The sequence below is a fragment of the Microtus pennsylvanicus genome, chromosome 14 (genome assembly GCF_037038515.1).
Source record: "Microtus pennsylvanicus isolate mMicPen1 chromosome 14, mMicPen1.hap1, whole genome shotgun sequence".
NCBI lineage: Eukaryota > Metazoa > Chordata > Mammalia > Rodentia > Cricetidae > Microtus > Microtus pennsylvanicus.
This window is the reverse complement of record NC_134592.1, coordinates 43920511-43948204: the sequence shown is the minus strand read 5'-3', so window position 1 is coordinate 43948204 and position 27694 is coordinate 43920511. Positions and strand designations below refer to the sequence as shown.

The 27694-nt window shown below is 40.8% G+C and overlaps 1 protein-coding gene across 2 annotated transcripts in view; it reads left to right on the top strand.

Annotated features, from left to right (window-relative positions):
* Arid4a (AT-rich interaction domain 4A) overlaps positions 1 to 27694 on the top strand; it is a 66757-nt gene that overhangs the window by 30891 nt on the left and 8172 nt on the right. For both annotated transcript variants that reach the window (XM_075947516.1, XM_075947517.1), the window contains exons 12-21: positions 10006 to 10078; positions 10920 to 11014; positions 11104 to 11201; positions 12036 to 12267; positions 15654 to 15904; positions 18109 to 18306; positions 21516 to 21600; positions 22231 to 22357; positions 24467 to 25597; positions 25778 to 25882. In XM_075947516.1, coding sequence (XP_075803631.1) covers positions 10006 to 10078; positions 10920 to 11014; positions 11104 to 11201; positions 12036 to 12267; positions 15654 to 15904; positions 18109 to 18306; positions 21516 to 21600; positions 22231 to 22357; positions 24467 to 25597; positions 25778 to 25882 — 2395 coding nt within the window. The remainder of the gene's footprint in view (positions 1 to 10005; positions 10079 to 10919; positions 11015 to 11103; positions 11202 to 12035; positions 12268 to 15653; positions 15905 to 18108; positions 18307 to 21515; positions 21601 to 22230; positions 22358 to 24466; positions 25598 to 25777; positions 25883 to 27694) is intronic.

The window sequence follows — 27694 nt, the reverse complement described above, 5'->3', positions numbered from 1 at the left end:
ATATTTAGTTATTGTTTTGATTGCCAAAAATGGAATTAAGTAAATTTTTGGGTGTTGATTATATGACTGATAAGTAGAGCTTATAGCCAAGCGTAATTGTTTCTTGTAAAAAAGACAGGAGGAATCTATTTTTAGAGGATTAAAGGGTAAAGGGTATTTTCCTCAAACATAAGACAGCGTTTTGAATGACAGTGATGAGACAGACAGTGTGGTAAAATTCAGGAGTTAATAATTGAATATTATATGTGATATCTGTATTTTATCTGTATTTAGTTTTAGGTTGTGTGTTTCAGGGTAAATAGGCCACAGTTTCAGGGTGTGAACTGTTAACAGTCTGTGGTTTAGGTTCTGGATTTTTATTTAACATCAATTAGAATCTTATATTGCCAAATGCTGAAAAAGGGTTAGTCTCTTTATTTTTGCTAGTTTTTTAATTGGTGTCCCTTCCAGAAGGCATTTTACCCACCCCTCAAAAAATAACCTGAAATTTTAAACAAAGAGGCCAAAAAGAGCTTTGAAAGAAGTTGCAGAGGGCGCCTATAAAATAGTAAATAGTGCTCATGTTACAGTGATTAATTTCAGAATAATGTAATGTTTCATTTAAGCTGTGAGTGATAAATATTAGTAAAAATGAGTAGAGCAGAAGCTATTGCAGGTAATAGTAAAGAAAAATTAACAGACAAGGACACTTAGAAAATGATATCTTTTTACAATATGTTTCTTGTGAACTTGCTAAAATTTAATGAGCATGGTTGCTTTGTTCCTATTAAAAAATAACAGCAAAAATCACAAAATGTAGGCTTGAGTTATACAGTTTATTTTAAATTATTTTTCAGATGCTCATTTTTCATAGCATTTGCTTTATTGATATGTACTTGTTGTGAGCTAGTTTTCTGGCTACCTTAGTGGGTTTTCTTGAGGAAGATTTAGGTTGTTTTAGGAAAAAATACCAGCTGCATTTTCCTTGCTCTTGGATTTGAGATTTAGTTGCTGAATCATTCTAACTTGTCTTGAACAACAATTTAAAAACGTTTATATGCTGGTCAACCAAGAAATGCTTTAAACTATACATAGCAAAGGGAGAAATATGAGCATGGTACATGGTGACTAGTCCGGTAAGCCAGGGCCTACCTGGCTTAGTCATTATGGGCCTTTCCCACACCAGTGAGGCTAAGTTCTTGTCTTACATTACAGATCATAATTCCTCCCAAGATGTATTGATAGTGTACTTCTTAGGACCACTGAATGCTGCTTTACAAGAGTCTTAAAGATCCCTTGTACCATCCTGTGAGCCGTTAAACAGCACTGTATGTTGTCATCAGTGCAGGCTAGCAGGCAGGCGTATGCAGCAGATCACACAAGTGTTAGCTGTTTCTGCAGTGCGAACGAGCAGTAGCCTCTGTAGCCATCGTGCTCCGGGTATTTCAACACAGTGGGAGCAGGAGGATTGGAGATTCTACAGCTTCATTGTGGAGCAGTAGCTTTTTTATTTAATATTTGATTTTCTACTCATATGCTACTTCAAGACTGAAGTGTAAGCAATATGCCTCCTACTGTGCTGGGGAGAGGACCTGACAGAGGGTAGTTCCTGTCTGTATTCTTAACTACAACATAGAGATAATTATTTTGGGAAAAGCCTAGAGGTTATTTTTGTGGGTGTTATTTAAATGTCTTTGTTAAGAAAACTTTTTCAAGAAAATTTTATATTAGAAAAGACATTACTAAATTTTTTTGAACTAGGAAATTTATTTGGAAGTCCATATGAATATAATAATGCTAGCAGTTATTCATTTCTCTTGACTTGGAATTATACTGGATAAATGTAGGGAGTTTTCTAAGGGTGAAAAGTTAGAAGATTAATTATCAAGAGGAATTTAACTATTTTTAGCTTAAATCATCATGGCTTTATAAGTCAGCTTTGTGTACCAGATTTCATGTTTAGCAATGAAAATTAAAATTAGTGAAGTTTTTATAGGAACTGCTCCTCTTTTAGTCTAATGATTGATACACTCATTTCTCCGATCTTGAATTTCCTAGGAATTGCCATCACATTTGCTACCCAAGATGATCTTCCACTATTGTAGAAGTCATAAGTGTTTGAGGTTTTTATTTCTGGGAAATATGAATGTTAAATTTTTAGTATTTAAATGTCACCTGTGTCAATCTATGACCATGTAGATTAAAGGCATTTGTTGATGATTATTCAAAATCACTTTGTATATAGTTCCACAGGAAATACCTGAAAACTCAGGAAACTGTCAGTAAAAGCTAAAGGTTTTTAAATGTAGTATAAATAATTATAGCTATATCAAATAACTCCAATAAAACTAAGCATTAAGTATATCTGGAACAACAGCCTTCAATAGATAACTTAGATACTTACATTCAAACATAACAACTTGCTTCAATTTAGACTACTAAACAAGGAAATAAAAAAATGTCCTAACTGGACTGGAGATGGCTCAGGGGTCAGAGAACAGCTGATCCTGCAGAAGTACCTCAGTTTGGTGCTCAGCACCTACTTGGCAGTTTACAGCCATCTGTAATTCCAGCTCCAGGGGATCCAGTGCCATCTGCTGGCCTTCTCAGGTACTTCCTGCATGTTGTTCACTGGCATACATGCAGGCAAAACACTCAGATGCATAAAAAGAAAAATCTTTTTTAAAAGTCCTAATGAATTTTGAAAAAAATCTTTACTGTTTTAACTTAAAATGTGAAGCACACTAAATTCACCCAATAAGACTAATGAGATTTGTACATTTGTTCACACAAATACAGCTGCATTTCCAAAATGATTAGTGTGTATGGTGTTCTATCTGCATGTATGGTCTGTGCACCACTTTCGAGCCTGGTGCCTATGGAGACCAGAAGAGGGTGTCAGATCCTCTGGAACTGGCATTACGGATGGCTGTGAACCACTATGTGGGTGCTGAGAATCAGGATTCTCTGGAAGAGTAGCCAGTGCTCTTAACGGTAGAGCCATCTCTGCAGCCCTCTAATACAGCTACATTTTCTGTGTTTTTAAAACACTTTCTTTGTAATCATACTTTATACCTGTGGTCATATAAGAGGTTTGAATGATATAAAAAAAACTTGATTATAGCACCTATATTACATCTTGATGGTAACAATGTATGTACCATTTCAAATGGAAAATAAGTTCCTCGGTTTAGTTAACTGTGGTAATTTAAGAGTTACATGATTATTTTAAGGAGGTTGTTGTTAGGTTGTAAAGCAGTGTCTTACTGGAAATATAAAACATATCCTTTGGGCTCCTGGACGTGCTCTACGTGTGTGTAACAGTGAGGGATGGTATGCCTGTAAATTTAGGATCAGGCGTTCTTGGGTCCCTGGCTATTATTGGTCAGTTCAGTGTTTGTCGTCAGGTCATCCTCTTTGAACGTCACCTTGTCTTCACTCTGGCTTTGGAAAGAAACCCCTAAGTTTCAAATGGGAGCAGACTAAGCCCTATAAACTTCACGAGAGTAGTTTTAGACCCTCCAGTATGCCTGCTCAGGCACAGTCGGCAGTGTGCGTCCTCTGAGAGCCAAGTCCCTGAGGTTCTGCTCTGGATCAGGAAGTCTTGCCCTAGCAACTCCAGCTTTTCCTTCTTGAGCCCAGTTTGCATGCCCTGGTCCCAGCGTTCCCTCCACTGCTGGCTGTGCTTGCCTCTGGCCAGGCTGCTCAGTTACATGCACTGTCCCTGACTTCTCATTCTCTCTCTGTAGTATGTCTTGTCCTGTCATCACGACCAGAACAACTTCGCTGACAGTCAAGCAGAAGTGTGTCTTATCTCATCTTACTCCTTAGTAGCATTCAGATCTCAGCAGGTGACGTTTGTTTTCTGGTTTACCTCCCAACCAAATGATAGAATAGCTTTGAATCTATATGTAATCTCAGTTGTCTCAGCTACACGCATTTATACTAAACTGTGCGTGTAAATTTCTTTTTATTTATCAGTATTCAAACTCAGTATGCTCACGGCCTCACTTACCTTCCCTTGTCCTCCCCTGGCCATTCCTAATTTATTTTAGTAGATGCACCATACCTGCTTGTCTATGCTGAACACACGGAGTACACAAAAGGCATCTTGATTCTTTCCTTAGTCCTCCCTGTCAACTCCATTCAGATACACAAACCTTTTGTCTTGTACCAACCTGAATAGCTCTTTAATTTGCCCACTTCTTTCTGCTCTGCCTACCAAAGTCCAGGCAGTCACTGTCCTAGCCTAGACGAACGCAGTGGCACCTGAGTGTACTGCATGTCCACACGTACCCTCCTCCATTCCGTTCTCTGCACTAGATCTGATGCCAGTTTTTTAAACTACTTGTGATCCCTTTGGGAATAAAATAATTTTAGGGCACAAAAGAGGCTGTGGGTTTTACCTTTTTGAATTGAAATATTTCTGAAGCGTGTTATGTAATACCATCTCTTTTTCAAAGCATTGTGCTGAACATTACTTAATGTCACATTTATTCCAGGTTTATTTATTCAGGTAATTTACTGCTGTCTGGGCTCTTGGACCTTACACAAATATTGCCAACTTAATTTTTAAAACTTATTTTTCTCTTGTTTTGTATTTACTTATTTATGTATGCATTTATTTGGGTAGAGGAGGCAGGTGTATGCTCTGTAGTCTGTCTCAAGGCTGAAGGACCGCTTGCAGAAGTTGGTTCTCTCCTGTGGCTTGTACTCAGTGCTTGGTAGCAACCACTCTTCCTGAGCTGTCTCACCAGCTCCCATGTATTTAAGAGGTGAGCTCTGGAAGCCAAGGCCGCCCTCAGACTTGCTCCACAGCTGACAATGACCTTGAACTCTCCTTCCTTTACCCCGCCCCCCTCCCCAGTGCTGGTTTTACAGCAGTCTCCTACCATTCCCTGCTCAACTGTCAGCTTTTATGATTGAAACTTTGTAGATAGGTCTTCGCTGTTCATCAGAGATCAAGATTTTAATCTCTCCCTCTCTTTCTTTCTCCCTCTCTCCTTTTATGAGATGGGGTTTCCCTGTGCTGCCCAGGCTGACCTTGAATTCCCGCAGTTCTGGTTCTGCCTCCTCAGTAGCTGAGATTGCAGTGCACATCACTGTACCAAGGTTTATTTATTTTATGTGTATGAGTGTTTTGTTGAATGTATGTTTGCGCACTATGTACATGCTTGGTGTCCACAGAGGTCAGAATAAGGTATCAGGTCCCTTGGAATTGGAGTTACAAATGGTTGTGAGACTCTGTGGGTACTGGGAACCAACCCTTTTCCTGCAAAAGCAACAAGTACTCTTAACGACTGAACTATCTTTCTAATCATTTTTTAAAAATTTAAAAGATTTTCCTTTTAAATTGAAGTCTTTATTAACTAGTTGTTGAGGTGTTGTGATATATCTGTTGTATTCTAACATTTGCCACTAGTAAGATACACCTTTTATTATCACTGTTAAAGTATGTAGCTCTGTAGTTGAACAAGTAAAGATGACCGACCCAATATTTTCTGCTTATTTTTACAGACTTGTTGATTTTTAAATGAGAACTGCATAACCCTATTACCTGTGTGTGTGTGTGTGTGTGTGTGTGTGTGTGTGAGAGAGAGAGAGAGAGAGAGAGAGAGAGAGAGAGAGAGAGAGAGGGAGGGAGGGAGGGAGGGAGGGAGGGAGGGAGGGAGGGAGAGAGAGAGAGAGGGGTGGATTATGGAGGGAAGTTAGACACATTATGGTTCCTTTAAAACAGACTCCTACCCTCAGCGCTACCCTCTATTTTTTTAGTTTTTTCTTGTGAGAATACTTAGGCTGGGGTCTCACAAGCACTTCAGTTTGTTGTTGTTTTTTTTTCTTTCTTGTGCTGTAAATGAACCCAAGGTATGCCAGGGACTTTGTGTCTCATCCTTTCTCCCCAGGGTACCCGGGCAGCTAGCACTAAAAGCCTGGCCCATATTAAATCCTCATCACCTAGTTTCTGAATAAATGAATAGATGTGGATTATATAAAATCTTGGGAAATTCCTGTTTGAGGCAAGGTGTTGGACTGTTGTTTGAAGGTTAAGTAGAACAGTCTTTAACACAACTTTTCTTCAAAATACCTCTTCTTAGACAGTGTACTCTAAGTAATAGTGTTCTCTCTCTCTCTCTTTCATACTTTTGTGTGTTTTTTTTTAATAATGTTTTTCTTCGACCAGTTTTTTTTTAAATATTTATTTATTTATTTATTATGTATACAATATTCTGTCTGTGTGTATGTCTACAGGCCAGAAGAGGGCACCAGACCTCATTACAGATGGTTGTGAGCCACCATGTGGTTGCTGGGAATTGAACTCAGGACCTTTGGAAAAGCAGGCGATGCTCTTAACCACTGAGCCATCTCTCCAGCCCCATCTTCGACCAGTTTGAGATAGTTTTCTGGACCTTACCAAAGAGTCTTTAACAATGCTTGTTTGTAATTGGCCCACTGGAAACCCTTTAATAGCTTTGAGCCCATGTCAGATGAACACAAGATTTTGGCATTGGTTTTTGTTGTTTTGTATCTTTTCATTCCTGGCCTTTGAACGTCTGGCTTTCATGAATTAACCCCTGTTCACATTTCTGTTCTCGCTCTCCCGTGTCTCATATCTCCCAGCCACTGCCCAGATACTGCTCAGAAGCTCCTGCATCATTGGGCATATGAGTCAAATGCTGGCCTTGTCTTCCCGTTTCTCTTCTCACTGTTAACTGTCACAGGCTGAATACAATGAAAATTGAATTGGCCGTGGTGCTCACCTGTAATTGCAGCACTCTAGTCAGAGGCAGGAGGATAGCTACGAGGTCCAGGCCAGCTTGGATACCTTTCTGACTTGCACCTTGTATTACTTCATTTGTGGCTCATGCTTGTAATCTCAGCACTTGGGCAAAAGGATTGCCACTAATTCCAGGCTAGCCTATATTGCAGAAGAGATACTGTCTCCAAAATTAAGAAGGAAGGGAGGGAGGGAGGAAGGGAAAGGAAGGAAGGAAGGAAGGAAGGAAGGAAGGAAGGAAGGAAGGAAGGAAGGAAGGAAGGAAGGAAGGAAAAAAGAAAGAAAGAAAGACAGAAAGAAAGAAAAGAGTAACAAATGACGTTTGTCTCCCCAATAAAGTGGTATAAAGTCCATTTGTCACTGGAGTCTGCCTTTTCTGAATAAGCATTCATTTCCAGGTCCACGTGAGAAAGGTGCAGGTGAGCAGTGGCGTGTCACCTGTGTCGTGATCATCTCGAACCACTCTTATTCCTTCCCGTTTTCAAGACTTGATGCAGAGGATTGGTTGTTAGCCAGTGTGAAACACGGAAGAAAATCTTGTCAACTCAGTTGCAAAAATGTCCTTTCATCGCACAGTGGTTGTCTAACTATGTGCCGGTCTTCACAGATTAAAGCCATGAATAAAGTAACGATGATCCAAAGCTGATAGTCTCCTGAGCACTGCCAGCCTGGAGAAGAATGAAAGAAAACACCAACTGCTGGGCGATGGTGGCTCAAGTCATTAATCCCAGCACTCAGGAGGCAGAGGCAGGTGGAGCTCTGTGAGTTCGAGGCCAGCCTGGTCTACAGAGCAAGTTCCAGGACAGCCAGGACTACACAGAAAAACCCTGTCTCAAACAAAGAAACAAACAAACAAAAAAAACACAAAAGAAAGAAAGAAAGAAATTTATACTGTTCCTAGGCACCACTGTATTCTAACTTAGTATTTCAGGTAGTTGTTTATCTGCCTGCCTCACGAGTGTTGGGATTCAAGGCGTGTACCACCACCTCCCGGCTTATAAATTTCTTAACATAATAATCATGTAACATGTGTCGTTTGTGTCCTTAGAGTCCCTCCTTGCGTGCCCATTTTGACTGATGCTTGACTACATGGCCAGAAGAAGGCTGACAATTCAGAGTCCTCTACCTTTCCTCTTCCTGCCCTTTCCCACACTTAGGGCCTGAACAGTGCAGCCCCTGGCTTCCCATCTGGAAAGAGATGCTAGAGGGGTGAGAAGTATGGAGGTGACAGCAAGCCACAGTAGCAGATCTGAATCCCAGACAAAAGGCTCACAGAGAGGCATTTCCTAGTCTGTAACACAGCTACTTAAAGTTATGGTAAAGAATTCCTTATGAGATTAAAGAATTTCATTTTTTGCAAAAATTATCAGGTAAATTTAAAATGCTGTTTTTGGCTTATTTATTTTTTGGTGGAAATCTCCTTTCAAGAAAATCGACATATATAAATTAAATTTCTTACTGATTTTATTTTTGTATCTTAGAACTGCACCTAAACTTAAAATTTCATGGCATGTTTCCTCACAGAGCCTAAAATACTCTTTATTTATCCACTAACTCAATGCCTTTAAGCTATCAATTTTTAATCTGTAAAAATTATCCTCAATCATGAAGAATTTAGCATAGTTTGATATAACCTTATTTGTTCCCCATTTATAATTAGTGGGTTTATTTTTGTTTCCTGTACTGGGGAACAAGTTTTATTATATTTTATATATTTATATTGTTTTCTTACGTAGATCTGGCTGTTTTAACACTTACTGTGTAGACCAAGTTGGCCTTGGAGTCACAGCAATCTGCCTGCCTCCTAGATTTTATTATATATTTTAATCAACTATATGTTCATTGATCCTGGGAATAGTATTAGCTATTAAGATTCTTAAAAGATAACATGATTTTTAAAGTGCCTGTTGCCTTCTAGATACTGAATAATCAATATTTATTGCCTGAACATCGCTTTTCATCTAAACATGGTTTGTAAAAGGCAAAAATCGAATTATTCTCATAGAACACAGTAATCTTCTAATGTCATGATCCTTTATATGGAAGCAACATAAGCGTTTTATTAATTTCTCCACAGTACTGCTGAATTTTCAATGATTTCTGTAAGTCAGGTGTGGTGTATGCCTACAGTCTCAGCATGTGGGAGGGGAGAGCAGGAGGGTCAAAAGGTCAGCCTGTCCTGCCTGTAACATAATCTCCAAACAACCAGCAAAGCTGTGCATATGTGTTGATAGGCAGTCTGTCATTCTGTGTGTGTGTACATGCGTGCTACATGACATGTGTAAGCAGGACAGCTTGTGCCATCAGTTCTCTTTCTCACGTGGGTACAAGGGGTGAACTCAGGTTGTCAGGCATGGTGGTAGTGCCTCTGCCTAAGGAGCCGTCTTGACACCCTAAGGATATTTTCTTTTAAATCTATAATAGTGTTATAGAAAAATAATATTAGATTTACATAATTAATAAATAGGAACACATAAATAGGTGGTTTTTTGAAATTTATTTTTTATAGACGCACACAATTATGTGTTGACTTTCTTTGATTTACTTTGAAGCAGAGGTAAGGAGTATCCAGCCTTTTGGCATTGTGACATGATGCTGTCTATAAATGCCTTAAAGGGTTACAGTGGCAAATACAGACGCCGTCCAAGGAAAGCACTGGAGAAAAGCGGGCTAGGGGGAGATTAAGGAGGTGATGAGGTCTGCGCCAAAATATAATTTATATAGCTTTACTTTGATGTATTCCGATTAATAATAAAAGTCTCATCTAAACAGAAAACCTTTACCACTGACGTTACAGTCTTTGTTTATATTCATTCAATGATATTGTTTTCTATAAAAGTATTTTTTGTCATTATTGTGCTTATCTTTCAATATAGTTCTATGGGCCATATGACAGTTCCCCCCCTCCCCGCCCCCAATAAAGTCAAATGAGGTAAAACCAGTCCTCTTGCTGCATTCTGGAATATTTTCCTTTTAATTCTTATTAGTCTTTTGACCATGCTCAAGGCAGAGTCAGAGTGGAAAGTGGAGAGAAGGGAGTAGCCTGGCCTACTGTTGCCGCAGAGCTTTGTTATCAGAATGTGAGTTAGGAGCAGGGCATGGACACAGTGGTGGATCACGTTTCTGGCATTTGGGGGGGCCTAGAGTTTGAACAGCAAAAAACCTGAAAGCATTAAAATGTGACTACCAGGGGTTCCTGGATTCACAAATAACATCGTATTTCTTTCTGTCCACTGTGCTTGTGTTTGCAGCCTGAGGAAGAACCTGATCCTGAAGAGAGGGACAACTTCCTGCAGCAGCTTTATAAGTTTATGGAAGACAGAGGTATGTCATTTTGTGGCTTTATGTTTGAGGTATGTACATCGTTTCTGCTGTATTGGGAGTGCCGCATAGTCCAGTGAAAGCCTAGGGATCAGTCATACCTGATGGTAGTTAGATATTTGGAATAAAGGCAAACTATTTTAAGTGGAATAATAGGAAATCAGTATTTACATAGTTAAATCTGATCTCCCTGGCATTTATTGGAAGATTAAATTAGTCAGAAGTAGAAAGTGACCAATCATAATATTTCTCTGTATAGTTATTAACTACAATGGTAATGCTGGACTCAGCCAAGTAAGCCCATGTGATCCTTGGTCTCCACAAGCTAAGGATAACAAACATCGGTTTCTTTCTGAGTGGGACAGGATTTCCACAGAGGTAGAAGAAATGGAACTTTTGGAAATCGTCACACTGACATTTTTTAGTCCTAAAAAAATCCTCAGGTAATTTGGCCTAGCCATTCTGGGATTTTGAGAAGTAATCCCGCAGAGAACCGCATGCAGCTTTCCATGCGGCTAAGCAGCAAGGATGGAGCTATAGCCTTCCTGCTTCGTTTGCTCATGCTGTACTGAGCCGGCAATGCCAGCCACACGCAGCAACCTCAGTTTTTCACTTAGTTTTAGCCATTTCACGGAATAGAGGTACCTTGATAGAAGGGCAGAACTTCTGAAATTCATAGAGCCCGCATAACAGTACAAGGAGCACAGTGTCCTACGTGATTGAAGGATTTAAATGCACACCTCCGCTTAGGGGATTTTGCTGAATTGGAGGTCGATAGCCTTACTTTCAGATGAGTAGTTTTCGTGTGACTGAACTCTTCATTTTTCCCTCTGACATTACAAAGGTACTCCAATCAACAAACCTCCTGTTCTGGGCTACAAAGACCTTAATCTCTTCAAGCTCTTTAGACTGGTCTACCACCAGGGGGGATGTGACAATGTAAGTAGCCGGTGTTGTGCAAGTGCTGTTTGTGCGAAGAGCACGGAATGCTAGTGTCCTTTGATAATTATTAACAAAATCTTTTTCAGATTGACAGTGGTGCTGTGTGGAAGCAAATTTATATGGACCTTGGCATTCCAATTTTGAACTCAGCTGCTTCCTACAATGTAAAAACTGCTTATAGAAAGTAAGTAGTCCAGCTTCATTAACGAATAAATGTCAGCCAGGCATGGTGGTGGCGCACACGTTTTATCCAAGCACTCAAGGTAGAAGCAGGTGGATCTCTTAGGCCCACGTGTTCTGCAGAGGCTTCCAGGACAACCAGGGCTACACAGAGAAACCCTGTCTTGAAAAACCAAAAACATAAACATTTTCAGGGAACGGGTTTGTTTTAATGCATTAGCACTCCAAACAAGAAACATAAGTGTTCACTTTAGGCTGGGAGATTGAGAGTTTAGAGCCCGCTCTCTCCACTTCCCATGTGATGCTGATTCCCTCTTTCAGGTCAGGGGTCAGGGTTCTCATTAGCTGCAGTCCAGCATGTAGGCTGTAGCTCTGGTTGCATACATGTTCTAGATCAGCGGCTCTCAGCCTTCTTAATGCTGCGACCCTTCAGTGCCGTTCCTTACGGCGAGGTGACCCCAACCAGAAAATTATTTTTGTTGCTACTTCATAGCTGTAATTTTGCTACCGTTCTGAGTTGTAATGTAAAGATACGTGTTTTCCAATAGTCTTAGGTGACCCCTGTGAAAGGGTCATTCAGCCTTCAAGGGTCATTCAGACCCACGGGTTGAGAACCTCTGTTCTAGAACAGTGTTCTGAGATGACTCTGTTAAATTGTAACCGTCTCAGGTTCTCTGGACAATATTTTAGTTTTTGGTACCTCTGTTTAATTGTATCAAAGACATTCAGAGAGTACTAACAGACAAAGGATGCTTTTTAATTTTTACCATTTATTTACCTTTTATTCACAATAAATGCAAAGACTAGGAGTTCTTAAGATGAAATATTGTGTGTTTAGATATCTCTATGGTTTTGAGGAGTACTGCCGTTCTGCAAATATTCAGTTCAGAACTATTCACCACCATGAGCCCAAAGTAAAAGTTGAGAAAAAAGACTTTGAAGAATCCATGGAAGAGGCTCTAAACGTGAACCAGGAGATGCCTTTGATGGAGGTGAAGAGTGAGCCCGAGGAGAACACCGAATCCAGCAGTGAGAGCGACAGAGAGGACACAGAGCAGAAGTCTCCAAGAGTGAGTTCTTAGTGATTTCATCTGCTACAAGCATTTGTTTAAAAGTTTTATTGTGGACCTTTAACATATATATGCAAAACTTTGTGACATAGTCCTAGTTTGTGTTATGGTAATTAGTAATGTTGCAACGAGGTTATCATAGCAACCTTTTCCTGGGTACTGTTAACACATATACGTTCTCTACTTAAAAAGCCCTCCCCCCAGGCATGGTGGCTCATGCCTATAGTCGCAGCGCTCAGGATCCTGAGGCGCAAGAGACTCGTCCCGCGTTCAACCTGGACTGCACAGCGTGGTCCAGGCCAGCCTAAACCAAAGCATGAAACCCTGTCCTCAACAACCAAACCAAGTGGAAAAAACGCACTGTCTTCTTTCTGTGACAGTCTGCTCAAGTCTCTGTCATCTGACTCAGTCCCATGTACTCTTTCTTCTTGCTAAAATGTTACCTCAATGAAACTTGCACTGGTTGCACTATTTACAATCGCTGCTTTCCTCCCTTCTCACTCCTCTTAGCGGGAATGTCTGAATTGATTTTTTTCTCTTTCTCTTCCTCCGTACCAAGGTTGCATTGCTTGAAAGCTAGGATGAGTGTTGAATTTGCTTATTGATGTGATCCCATGCTTCTAGAATAAAGAAGCACAGCACATAGGAAATGCTTATTAAATAGTTGAGTGTATAGCCTCTTGACAGTTCCTGTGCCCCGACTGTAAATCTATGTGCATACTATGCAACTTTATTTGTTTGTACATTGATTTTATCTTCATCTTCTCTCTCTCTAACACACACAGATACGCACGCACGCACACCACATGCATACATGCATACATACATGTTCACACACATTGCCCCCTGTATTTCTCTTCACTGACTAAACATACGTAAAGGATTACCATTCAGTATTCTGATCCATGCCCAGTGATAGCTACGTAGCATGATTTGTCATTTTATGGATTGCCATATGGTCAAAATTTTTTTTTTTTGAGACAGGGTCTCTCTATTATGTATCTCTGGCTGTCCTGGACCATGCTGGCCTCAGACTCACAGAGATCTACTTACTTCTGCCACCCTAGAGCTGGGCGGGATTCAAGGCGTGCAACCATTATGCCCGACTTTCAGTTTTTAATGTATCCTATTTGTTGGTGAAGCCATATTTAATGGAAAGGAACAGTGAAGTTTTTCAGAATCTGTGCTTTTATGGAGGGGTTGCTTTTCTCTCTTTTTAAAAGGGTTTATTTATTTTTATGTGTATTAGTGTTTGCCTGCATGTATGTCTGTGTGTGTCACCTGCATATCTGGAGCTCATAGAGGCCAGGAAAGAGTACCAGATCCCCTGGAACTGCAGTTACAGATGGTTGTGAGCCACCATGTGAGTGCTGAGAATTGAACCTTGTTCTTTGCAAGAACATCAAGTGCTCTTAACTACGGAGCAGTCTCTCCAGCATCTAGAATTAGAATCCCTGTTTTTAAACTGACAATTCTCTCATTTAATAAGTGAAATATTTTCATGAAATGTGTACATCTAAGTTTTTTATTTTTATTTAAAAGTTTTGTTAATTTATTTCTTTTAGTTTTAGAGAAAGAGACTCATAGCTCAAGTTAGATTGAACTCACTATATAGCTGTGAATAACTTTTAACTTCTGACTCTCCAGCATCCATTTTTCAAATGTTAGGATTACAGGGGTGAACTATACCATGCTTTAATCAACTGTTAGGTTTTTGTTTGGGGGGCTGTGAGTGTGAGTGTGTGTGTGTGGTATGTGCACATGTCTGCAAATGCAGAGGCCATAGGAGGATGTTAGATATCTTGCTCTGTCCCTCTCTGCCTTAGTCCCTTGAAACTTGTTCTCTCACTACCTGTAAGTTGGCTGTAGCCAGTAATTCCTAGTGACCCTGCTGTCTTCCCCTGACCCTTCCCCTAATTCCCAGCACTGTGGCTATTTTTTTTTTTTGAGGTGGGTGCAAGGGATTTGAAAGGGATTTGAACTCGGGTCCTCGTGCTTGCACAGCAAGCCCTCTTAACATGCTGAGCCACCTCCCCAGCTCCTTACTTACTTTTTTCCTTTTTCTTTTAAATCCCCCAATTCTAAGTAGAGGAGGGATGTGTTCTGCCATCGTGTTAGGTAGATCTGCAGAATTGAGGTCTTGAAGAGGCTCACCAGTGTCAAAGCCAGTTGGCCTGCTGGTGGTTTGATAGAGGCTACTGGAGACAGTAGTGCCTCTTCCGGCCCAGTGCTGCTGTGGATACTCTCTCAGAGAAATCTCACTTTTTAACTACTTTGTTGGCTTGCTTGCTTTTATGTGTATGTGTGTGTGTTTGACTTGTGTGTGGAGACCCTCAAAGTCCAGAAGATGATGTTGGATCTTTTGGAGCTGGAGTTAAAAATGGTTGTGAGCCACTTGGTAAGAGTGCTGGGAACCAAACTTGGGCCCTGTGGAAGAGCAGCCTGTGCTCTTGAAGCCCCAAAATCTCACTTTTTAAACATTGGTGCCATTGGGTCCTTAGTGTATAATCACACACAAATATACTGATATTTTATTTTTATTGTAAGAAAATATATTGAAATTTGATTTTTATTTTAATAAACAATAAGATTGGAGACCACAGACCTTTCAAAGAGGTCATAAGTTAGGGGAGTATATTTATAAAGATTATTATTAGTAACAAACATTTTATTTAAAAAACATTTACTCTGTGTGTGTGTGTGAAGGTCAGAGGATAATTTGTGGGGGTCACTTTTCCTTCCCCCATGAGTCCAAATAAGTCATGAACCATGTCATCAGGCTTGGTGGCAATTATGTACCTTTTCTCCTTGGTCCATCTGGCCAGCCCAACATAATTATTAGGAAATTTTATCATTAGCATATAGCTAGTTTAATTTTTTTAAACCCAAGTTCCCAGGTCTTTTAGAACGGGATAAGGTTAAGGGTGGTGCCCTTGGGAAGAGCACTTGCTAAGCCTGTCCAAAGCCCTGACACTGCCAAACAGAGTAATGTTGTGAGCAAAGATTTTATGGGGGTTGCTAGGGTGCTAGGTGCTGAAACCAGCTCTTTGCACTTGGAAAAAGGTTCCATTCACACTGAGCTGCACTCCCAGCCCTAGGAGATAAGACTTTCCTTATGAATACACATAATAACTTGTCCAGAGATCATGATAGTGTAAGACATAATTAAAATTTACAAAGAGAAACCCCGTCTCAGAAAAAAAAAAAAAGAGCGAGATTTATATTGATGAGTCACTTACTTCCAAAAGATAGTCCAAATGAGTTAATTGTTCTGATTCATACTCAAGCCAGGATGCAGCTTGCTCACTACTGTAGAGGCTTCAGAGAAAGATGCCTTTCTCCATTTGTAGTGTTAGCTCTCTAAAAGCTTTTATCCCCTCTACTAGGGGCGAAGGAAAATTGTTCGAGATGCAAATGCTATTAAAAAAGAAATAGAAGAAGAGAAAATAGAAGATAAATTCATCAAAGATGATACAGAAAATAAGGATGTCGATGAAGACTATGAAGCAGCAGAGAAAAAAGAAAATGAGCTGCTACTCGGGAGAAAAAGTACACCAAAGCACAAAGAGAAGAAACTTAAAAGGCCAGAGGCTTCTGAGAAAGACTCAGATGAAGAGGAAGAGCCAAGCCAAGAGAGGTACATTGTCTTATGTCTGTTCTCCAGAGGCCCCTGTCGGGGGTCCAGCAGCACTCTGTTCCTGCTTAGAGATTCAGGTGTGAGGGAATGTCTTCTTATTGGGACTTCCGTTCCTCTTGTCTAATGAAGGTGAGACACATTGTGAAGATGATGTGTATCGCCTTTCGGAATTGGAGAATATACTGGTCGCACCATTTTAATAGCACTTGTGCCCTAAACAGTGGCCTCAAAGAAGGCTGCGCCACCCAGTCAAAAGAAAGGTCCTGCAGTTGACAGCAGGGAAGGGAGCTGGAGAAAAATGGAGGAAGTGGACAAGAGGAAACAGCGACAGCAAAAATTCCATTTTAAAAAAGGTACAATGTGGGAAGCTAACAAACACATGGGTGCAAGTACTAGCAGATGTTTCTGTGTGTTAGCTTGATTTAAGACAGTTTTCTTTTTCAAGTTACTGTATTAGAGTGAGTGGCATGCACCCCTGATTCTAGTTTGGAAGATACATTCTTGCCCCACATCTCATCCATAAATTTCAGCTTTTTAATGTCCATTCTATTTGCTGTTGAGTGAAAACTGTATTTTTTTTCCATGTATTAGACTTGCATGGATCGAAGAGACCTAAAAATACCCAAAAATTAAGCAGTTCAGCTAGATAAAGTATTGTCTCACCATTTTGTATAGTGGGCCATTTTGCACATGTGATCAAATGAATTTACTAATTTTTAGATAGTAATTAAAAGGAAGTTTTAGAACAACACCTTAACACGCTTACTTGAAAACAGAAACTTTTCTCCGGTTGTTTTTTAGTTATTTTATTACATAATGCTAAGTTTTCTAGAAGTTTGAGATCTTCAGCCAAATTTGGGGACAGTGGGCTGCTGTGCCCGAATGGTAGCTGTCACCATCTACAAATAAACCATTGGGAGCATCAGTTTAGGAAAGGAAAGTAGTAACTGGCGAGTAGGAAAGTTGCTTGATGCTTGGTGGGTAGGCGTGTGAACCGGTGCAGTTGTCTTTGAAATAGTTTAGTTTTAAAAAATTCTGAGCAAAGTATAATTAGGATTTAGAAAGTAGCAGGAAATAATTGGGAGCTGAGAATAAGGAGTACAATATTTAAATATTTAAAACACTATCAAGGTGAGCTACTTAAAAGAGGGTCTAATTTTAATATTGAGTCTACATAAATAACTATGTGGCTAAAATACTTGACACACAACTATTAGAACAAATAGTTTAATCTTCAATGTGAAGGATAATTTTCTATTTTATTAAATAAAAGTTGAGTATACAAACAATTAACAGTACATATTATCTGTATCAGGAGTCATGGAGATTTTTATTTGTGTTTTGGAATGATTTCTTTGGGATATTTATGAGACGTGTCCCTGGAGAGCAGATATTCCTGATGCAGATGAGCCCTGTGCATGAAACCTTCAGCCCGCTCCTGAAGCTCTTGCAGTCTTGTAGAACACCTCCTTCACCTTTGAGGCAGTTGTCTTCTGAGTCCCTGCAAGGTTAATAGGCAGTATACTTTATCGTTACAGTTTCAAAATCTTGCTGGATTTGTAATCCGCATTCCCTTTATGTTTAACAATGGAAATAAGGAAAAGCCTCTGGGGGAGGAGTTAGAATGGGAGTCAACCAAAGCCTAAAGCTTTGTTCTACCATCACTTTCTTATAATTTCAGCAAGTAGCCGCATACGTAAAGCGTAAACAGTTTCAGAGACACAGTTACTAAGGCAGGCAGCCATTGCTCGTTTCTTTACACGCCACACAGTCTGTCTTGCTAAGAACCACTCTAAGCGAGAAGACTTAGTGCTGAAGTAGATTGAAGACAAGTAGTTGCAAGAAGTTACAAAACAGCTTTAGGACATTCTCGCGAGTAAGGTGGCACTTGATTATGAATCCAGACGGCCAGCCCTGGGCATATGGTTTGATTTTATTTTGGTTTAAAGTGACTTGTTGACTGCTGTGACTTATTAGCTGTGGTTATTGATTGGCCTTTGGAAGTACGGTTTTACCTTTGTACAGTGCACCTTAGTAAGGAGTCCTTAAAATCTTCTCCTTCTCCTCCTTCTTCTCCTCCTCCACTGACATGTTACTAAGGTAACTTAGGCTGTAAGGACTCTACATGCTGGACTCTCTATCACTGATGATGTTGTTCTCCATTAAGTGATTAGTAGCATTATCAATGTTGTAATTCACTGCAGGGAAGACACTGAGAGCAAATGCGACTCGGAAGGGGAGGATGATGACGATGACACAGAACCCTGCCTGACAGGAACCAAAGTGAAAGTGAAGTATGGACGAGGAAAAACGCAGAAAATTTATGAAGCCAGCATTAAAAGCACCGAGATCGATGACGGGGAGGTTTTATACTTGGTGCATTATTATGGATGGAATGTCAGGTAAGTAATAAAGTGTGTTCTTTTAAGCGGTTAAAAAGAGCAGTGTCGTAGGAAGCTCTTGTGTATGTTTACAAGGCACACCTTGGTTCTGAACTTTTGAGGACTTCGATTTTTGCAGTTATATAAACCGTCACTGCCTCCCAGAGACTAGCAGGGGCTGCCATTGGAACAGCTGAGTTCATTACTTTTTTTATAGGAGACAGAACATGAGGGGAAGCCGAGGAGCTTCAGTGTCCCGTGGTGATGGCTAAGTCACCATGATGTGAAAACTCAGGGCCCCACCTCAGAAATTAGGGAGAGTGCAACACTCTGGAAAGCTGTGGAGCAGTCAGGGAGTGAGGCCACAGCTCGTGACTGTGCGCTTCTTTGTTTCCTTTGTCAAAAGGCAAGCCGGTGACAAGCACTGTAATAATTGTGAGTTGTCTAAGTAATTAAAATCTGTACAGGGTAGGACTTAGATTTGAACATTTGTTATGTTAGGTTTAAGAGAGTCTTTGTTCTGGATGCACTCAGGCAGGAAGCTGATGTAATTCTGTGATTGGTTCTCTTAGTAAATCTTACCTAGAAAGAGAGAAGGCCAGATCAAAGTTAATCCTATAACTGGTAAAGAAGCAGAGTGACTCACTAGTCAGGGAGAAGATACTTGGACAGTGTTCCCTGTTTTTTCTGTGTTCAGACATGAGTAGGGAGTTGTATTTCTGTTTTGATCCCCTGCTGGCATGGAGCAGTCTTGTCTGGTAATGATGTTCTGTGAAGCTGGTCACAGTCGAGGGAAGACAGCTCAGTCTGGCCATGTGAGTTGGACCAGCAAAAGCAACACTGGGGCCCAGCTGTCCTGAGTCCCGCTTTTCTTTTAAGTCTTTTGAAAGTGTGTGTGTGTGTGTGTGTGTGTGTGTGTGTGTGTGTGTGCGCGCGCGCCTGCGCGCAGGATGCTCTGGGTTCCTGTGCAGCCACATTGCTGCATGCCTTTCTACATACAAGGCATGTACGCTTTTCTGACTCCGTCCTCTCATCTCCAAATTGGGGAATTCGGGGTTCTTACTTTTAAGTAAATTGTCAAACTATAATCCCAGTGTTAACTAGCACGTGAAGTGCATAGAGCGATGCACATAGGCCATGCTCAGTGTCAGCTGTTAGTGTGACTCTGCAGGGTCTTAGAACTAAGCAGAGTCCTTGTATCCCGATAAATTCGGGAGAGACACGACTCCCAACGCTGGCAGCTGCAGCACGTTTTATCCACGCTTCCCTCAGTCAAGCTTGTGCACAGCCATCCATTCTGTGTGCAGCCCTGTTGTGCTAGAACCTCTCTTTCCTGTCACCCTTATCTTCTTAGGGTTTCCCTTTATGAGTCCACCCAGTAGTTCTGTCATTGTCCTAACTAGTCACCCACTGGTGGCTCACGTGACTTAGTTGTCCATATATCTTCCTAAAAGCTGGTCAAGTCTGACTATCAGAGAATCCTTATGGTTTCTAGATAGTGTAGTCATGTTTCTAAAATGGGAGCATCTGCAAGCGTGAGAGAAGCCCTAACATGGCTGCTAGAAGTACCTGCCTGGCCTACCATTCAGACCAGGCCGGGGTGGGCCACATGATTTCCTTCCAGATAGGAACAACACCCATGCTTTGGGCAACGCTATGATGTTTTCTGGGGGGCTCATGGGCAAGGTATTTTCTTCTTTGCAACCCTAGATTAGGTATATATCTTTGTTACTGCATTTACTAGACTGTACTCAATTATACAGTATATCTATTTTTTTATATCAGACATGAAAGCAAGAGCTTGTTCTATCCTCTGCATATTTTATAATGCCTATTACTTTAGTGGGCATTACTCAGTAAATGTCCAAATTAGGAAATATTTATAGGCTAGGTGGTGGTGGGACACACCTTTAATCCCAGCAATAAGAAGGCAGAATTAGGAGGATCTCTGTGAGTTCAAGGCCAGCCTGGTCTACAGAGTGCCTTCCAGAACAGCCAGGACTACACAGAGAAACCCTCTTGAAAAACCAATTTAGAGAGAGAGAGAGAGAGAGAGAGAGAGAGAGAGAGAGAGAGAGAGAGAGAGAGAGAGAGAAATGTTTATAAATAAGGTTTTAATAGCCATCTGTGTTCCAGAAGTTTTAGATATTGGATGATCTGCCAGGAAATGGGTTTTCACCTGTAGTGTAGGCATCATGGTACCAGGGCAGCTAAAACCTGTAAACACTTGAGCCGTGTGCTTTGCATGTCTCCATGGCAACTAGTTTACAGTATTACTGGATACTGTAAATCACCGTGCATTTGTGTAATGCAAGAAGTGTTATTTAGTTCTGGATAGTTTAATGTATTTGTCTCATTCTACGAATGGGAAAGATTATGCTGAAATTTAAGTGTTTAAAAGGAGCAAGGGAAATGAGTCTTCAGCTTGGGCTAAAGAAAAGAAATCTAAATAAAGGAAATTAAATTAAATACAAATATCTCTAAATATCTTCAGTCTTGATAGTGACACATTCCATAATAAAGTTTTACTAGAAGAATAGATGCTCGAGTGCTGGGGAGGACACGAAGGGGACTTGATATGATTGAGAGCTGATGGTTTGCAGTTGACATTTTTATGCTATTCACAGAAAGGATTCTAGTACAAAATCTGCTTATGAGTTCAGAGTTGAGAGTTCTGGAAACAAAGCATTTCAAATAGTATAGTGTAGTGTAGAATAGTGTAGTATGGTATAGTGTAGTGTAGTATGGTGTGGTGTAATGTAGTATAGTATAAATTACATTCAGACCTCTGAATCTCTTAGTTCTGAGAAATCCTTCTTTAGTCATTCTTTCTCCTTCCCTCCCTTTCTCCTTCCCTCCCTCCCTTCCTTCCTTTCTTGCTTTGGTTTTTTCTTTTTTAGAGACAGGATTTCTCTGTGTAGCCCTGGCTGTCCTAGAACTCACTTTGTGGGCTAGGCTAGTCTTGAACTTGCAGAGCTCTGCCTGCCTCTGCCTCCCTGAGTGCTGGGATTTATCTTCTCTTCCATCACTACTGGCTCTATCACTGGAGGCTGTACTAAGTACGTAGAACAGCTGCTAGCATCCCTTTCCAATAAGTAGTTCCTTTGCTCTTTACACCTTTGCCAACACTAGGGACAGGATTTTTATCTGACTGCTGAAGCGTGTAGGGCTTGTGTGTGAATATATTTCAAATAGGATATCATTGTGAAAGCTGAACTTTCTTCTTTAAGGTACGATGAATGGGTAAAGGCCGACAGGATAATCTGGCCCGTGGACAAAGGTGGACCAAAGAAAAAACAAAAGAAGAAAGTTAAGGTGTGTTCATACATTCGTATCATTTATGATAGGTACGGGAATTATTCAAGTTGTATCTTTTCTGTTTTAGAGTAGTTTTAGATTCATAGCAAAAACGAAAAGGTCCAGATTTCTTATGTGCTCTTTGCCCTGCGTGGGTATGGTCTTCTGTACTGTGGGCCCCCACCCTCACCAGAGGGGTCCATTTGTATTGCATCAGGGTGGTGTGAGACAACTCTGGGTCTTTGTGCCTTCAGTAGGCTTAGACAGATGTGCGATGCTGTTACCATCATTAGAACTGCACAGAGGACCCATCGCACTGGAGATGCACTGTTCTCCCTCTTCCCACCACCTCCATCACATCAAAGCTGTCTGCCCGCCCACAGTACCCCCGCACACACCTTCCATCCAGAGTTTCTGCCTAGTGGCTTTCATTTCCTCAGCAGGAAATGTAGAACCAGGGGGAGTGGGTATTGTCATATGAATGGGTTAGAAAACTGTTCTGGATTTCTCTAGATAAGCACATATTAGGACTTGACATTTAAATTAACTGATCTTTTATTTTGGAGTTAATCATTTCTCTTGGAGAAATAGAATGTTCACTTTTAAAAGGCCTTGGCCTTTCTCATGCATTTTGTTGTTGTTACCCAGAATAAAGAGGATGGTGAAAAGGACGAAAAGAGGGATGAAGAGAGGCAGAAGTCAAAACGGGGGAGACCTCCTTTAAAATCCACGCCCTACAGTTTATCTAAGGCGGCCAACAGCGAAGGGAAATCAGGTACCAGAGATGCCCATGGCGGATGACAGGCAGCTCATCTCTCTCAGGGAAACAAGGGACTTGGTTTGAGGATTGTTGACTTTTTTTTTCAGTCTTTCAGTCTTTCTTTCTTTCTTTCTTTCTTTCTTTCTCTCTCTCTTCTTTCCTTCCTTCCTTTTTTCCTTTCTTTTTATGGATTATTGACTTTTAAGACATTATATATACATATTTATCACTTAACATATTTATAACTTAAATGATGAGTAGGGATCTCATCATTGTACGAATATCACAGAGGGTGCTTACCAAACTTAGGGCTGAAGTGCTCCTAGGTGACAGAGCTTGTAATAGAACCACAAATATATGCAGTCATCATTGACCAAAATATAGCTGTGTTGCCCATGACTAATAAAATGGTCATAGCAGGTTATCTCCATTTTTAACCTAACGTTATTAAACTATACGATTTAATCGGCAGCTAATACTTATTTTGGTGTATATTTTTATTTAAACTCTAGAGATATAAATCAAGATACCCACCTGTCATAAGGATTTTTAGACAAAACTAGTTTAGTCGTGGGGAAGTTAAACAACCCATGAATCTCAGTGTGTGATATGCTCTGCATCACCTGGTTGTGTTCACAGAGCTTGTTGAGAGCAGAAACTGGTGGCTGGAAGAGTCCCCTGTGAAGAGCAGAGGTGACCCTAACCTTAACCCTAATAACTGTGCTTTTTATTTCCCCTCACTTTTCTGGCCTTATTTTTTCTATGCAATCTGAAAGATTTTAAATGGCGATATTATAAAATTACCCTCCTTAGAGCTCTGCTGAAGGTCAGGTTTACCATTAGCTTCAGTGTGCCACCTGCTGGCTGTTAGCATTCTATGCAAACACAAGGTTTCTGGGAGGTGTGAGCTTCCGTTTCTCAGTAGGTGTTCCCTCAGGGCCTGCACAACCAGTGTCAGCATCACTGAACTGCAGAACTGAAGAATGTTTGGACACGAGAAAGTGGAATTATACATCCTACTTTTATTTAAACCACAAAAGATTTATATGCTTTTTTTTCATAATCATTCATGGGTATGGGGAGGTGGCTTTGTAATTAAGATTACTTGCTGCTCTTGCAGAAGACTGGGGTTCAGTTCTCAACAGCCACATGGCATTCATAAAGTCTAAAGCTCCAGCTCCCGGGTATCTGACACCCTCTTTTGGCCTCCACAGCCTAAGTGTGATACTACTGAAGACAGCTCTTATCAGAACTGACATGGTAACATGCTATGCATTATGTTTTTACAAATTTTGTTTTTAATTGTTTGTATATATACACATGCATACGTGTTTCTGGAGGAAGGAGTACACACACACACACACGTGTTCAGAGCCCAGTGTGGACAATCTGGAGCAGTGTTCCTTAGGAACTGTTAACTTCTGTTTCTGTTTATCATATTTGTGTGTTTATTTTGGGGAGACAAGTATATGCCACTGTGCACATTTGGAGGTCAGAATTGGTTCTCTCCTGCCACCATGTAGTCCTCAGGATTGAACTCAGATCATCAGTCTTGGTGACAATCATTTTTACCCTCAGAGCCATCTTTCTAGCCCTGACGTTATTTTGAGACATGGTCTTTCGTTGCTGGTGCTCACTGATTGAGAGAGATTCCCAAGCATCTCCCTGTCTCTGCTACCCAAACCTGAAATTACAAATGAGAACCATGCTCAGCTTTTTTACATGGATTTGGAGTTTGAACTTAGGTGTTTATGCTCACACAGTACATTTTATCAACTGAGCTGGCTTCCTGCTTTTTTATTTGCTTGTTTTTTACTTTTTTTTTCTTTTTGAGACAGGGTTTTTCCCTGCCTCAAAAAAGTTCTCTGGCTGTCCAGGAACTTGCTCTGTAGACCATGCTGGCTACCCCTGTCTCCTCAGCGCTGGGATTTAATGCGTGCACCATCATGCCCTCTGTCATCCCGTTTTAAGTTTTGTCTTTCCCCTTATATTTTCATATAAATGCTCTTATTTATTTTATAGAAGAAATTTCTATAGAGATTCAGAAGTATATAAAGGACCCTGTTTAGTAGGATTTTATTTATTACATTGGTATTTAATATAACCATCTATGTTACATTACAGACTCTTGTTCATCTGATAGTGAAACAGAAGACCCTTTGGAGAAGAGCTTGATAAGTGAAGAACTTTCTCCTGATATTAAAGAAGAATTAGAAAAAAGTGAAAATTTGAATGATGATAAACTAGATGAAGAAAATCCAAAGATTATACATCTATTAAAAGAAAATGACAGGACTCAGATGCAGCCCTCAGAGACCCTGAAGGTGGAGGTCGAAGACAATGATCAAATAGTTCATATTTTTGGAAACAAAGTGGAACAAGTAGAAGAAGCTAAGAAACAGGTGGAAAAGTCCCCTAAAGGAAAGGGAAGGCGGAGTAAGACGAAAGACCTTTCTTTAGACATTGTAAAGCTCTCGTCGTTCAGCCAGGAAGAAGCAGGCCCTGAAGCTCATGCAGACACTTCTGGCCTGGAGTTTTCGTCACTAGAATGTAAAAACTTCTCTTCTCCAGAAGATGAGGTTGACCAATATGAAAAAGAGAGAAAGTTGAAACGGAAAATACTGGGACAGCCATCTCCAGAGAAAAAAGTAAGGCTTGAGAATGGAATGGAAGCAGCAGCTGGCCTGTCCCAAGACAGAGCCAGCGATGGTGCTGGAACTGAGGGCCGGAGAGGCTTGCATTTTGAACAGCACTTTGAAACAAGAAGTGAAGGAATGCCATCACTGATAGCAGAACCAGACCAGGGCACTCAGGAGCTGACCAGTGAGAAATTGGACAGCCCAGCTGAAGAGCCTGTGCATACGCCACTCAAGGAGGAGGAGGACGTGATGCCTCTGATTGGGCCCGAAACCTTGGTTTGCCATGAGGTGGACTTGGACGACCTGGATGAGAAGGAAAAGAGCGGTGCTGAGGATGTGGGAGTGGAAAGCTCCGAGTCTCACGCTCTGGTCTCCGTCCCGCCTGCCCTGCCTCCTGTAGCACAGCATAACTTTTCAGTAGCTTCCCCTCTCGCTCTCAGTCAGGACGAGTCCCGGAGTGTAAAGAGCGAGAGCGATATAACAATTGAAGTGGATAGTATTGCCGAAGAATCGCAAGAAGGCCTCTGTGAGAGGGGATCAGCAAACGGGTTTGAAGCCAGCGGTGCCCCTGGTACCTGTAGTTTAATTGTCCAAGAGAGAGAAAGCAGAGAGAAGGGTAAGGCTTTCGAGGGGGAAATTGCTTCTGTGTTAAAACCAACAATTCAGGTTTTAGATGTGACAGTGGTTACTGTTGTCTTTTTAGAAATGGAGAACTGATGTGGACAAGTATGTAAAGGACCTGTCTGCCTCAACCTTTTGGTTTTATTTTCAAGGTTTTTCTTTTCCTTTATTTCAGGTCAGAAGAGGCCAAGCGATGGAAATAGTGGGTTGATGGCAAAAAAACAGAAGCGAACCCCAAAGCGAACAAGTGCTACAGCCAAAAGCGAGAAGAACGGAGCAGGTCAGTGTTTGTCTGTCCAGCCGCAGAGGCATGGCGTGACCATTGGAGGCAGTGCGGAAAATGAGCAGTGTGTTTATTATGTTCTGAAGATAACTTTTCCATTTTTATATGGGGTGTGTGTGTCTGTGCACACGTGTGCATGCGTTGCATACAAGTGCATAGACGTGCCACCAAGTGTATGTGGAGGCAGAGGACAGCTCTGTGCAGTCACTTCTCTCCTTCCATCTTTAGGGGCGTTTGGGATCAAACTTAGATATTCAGGCTTGCGTGACAAATTCTTCCCCACTTTGCCATCTCACCAACCATCCAATTTAATCTGAAAACATCTATTAGTTTTACTTAGAACTGGGATAACTAAAATTATTATTTCATGGAAAGCAATTGAATATTAGAACAGCATTTCAGGATCTTGAAGAAAAGAAAAATAGCATTTGTTGTGGTGTTAAAAGTGTGCAAAATTTCATTTCTACTGATAATACTTTCCTTTAGTCAAAAAAGCTTATTTATAAATAGTATAGAAATATTTATTTTATTTTATGTATTATGAATGTTTTGACTACATGTATGTTAATGCACCATGCACTTGCCTGGTGCCCACCGAGTTCAGAAGAGGCACCAGATCCCCAGGAACTAAAGTAACAGATGGTTGTGAGCCACTATGTGGGTGTTGGGAATTGAGCCTCGGTCCTCTGCAAGAGCAGTAAGTGCTCTTAACCACTGAGCCATCTCCTCATCCTGAAAAGTTAATTCTTAGCAAAAGATGTAAAATAGTAAATCAGTATGAATTGATGGAGGAGAGTCTTCTGTTTTGTGTTAATTTCATTGGTTGAAAGAAGCCGAGTCAGGCTGTCGCCATGATCCTCCCACCCAACATAGACGCAGGTTACGATCTTACCGGTAAGCTACCACCATGTGGTGGTACACAGATTATTAGAAATGGGTTAAAGCAAGATGTGAAAATTAGCCAATAAGAGGCTAGAACTAATGGGCCAGGCAGTGTTTAAAAGAATGCAGTTTTCGTGTAATTATGGCCGGGAGCTGGTGCGGCAGGAACACAGCCCACCGCTTCTAGTACAATGAATGAATTAGATTATATGAAAAGCAAACACTGTATGAATAGTGTTAAATAGTCAAAATAAGTATGGTTGATTTTTTGACAAGTTCGTCGCTAGGCCACGCCTTAGGTAAAACAGCTCATATCTTAATCAAAGGACAGAGTTTATACAGGAACAGACAGACACCTCAAAGGACTTGAATCTGTCTTTCAGGTTTCTAGTAATCAGGAGTGTCTTGCAGCTGCATGGTTCAGGACTAAGGAAAAGAGAATGATGGGAGAGTGGACTGAATTAGAAATTATAAAGGGGGGGCTGGAGAGATGGCTCAGAGGGTAAGAGCACTGGCTGCTCTTCCAGAGGTCCTGAGTTCAATTCCCAGCAATCACATGGTGGCTCACGACCATCTGTAATGAGATCTTGTGCTCTCTTCTGGCCTACAGGGATACATGCAGGCAGGATATTGTATATATAATAAATAAGTAAATCTTTAAAAGATTATAAAGGGAATATGCATAATTTTATAGCTTATAAACCTGTAAGATACCACCTTAGTGCAATCCAAGTGAATACTCTCTCAGCTGGGCACTGTAGCATATGATTTAATGTCATTTGCATTTGGAAGGCTAAAGCCGGAAAATTGCAAGCTTAAGGCCAGCGTTGGCTACATAGCAATGGGACAGATTAAAATCATGTCCTACCAGACAGAATGCAATAAGAAGAGAATAGCAACAACATCTGAGACAGTCCCATCAAAAAT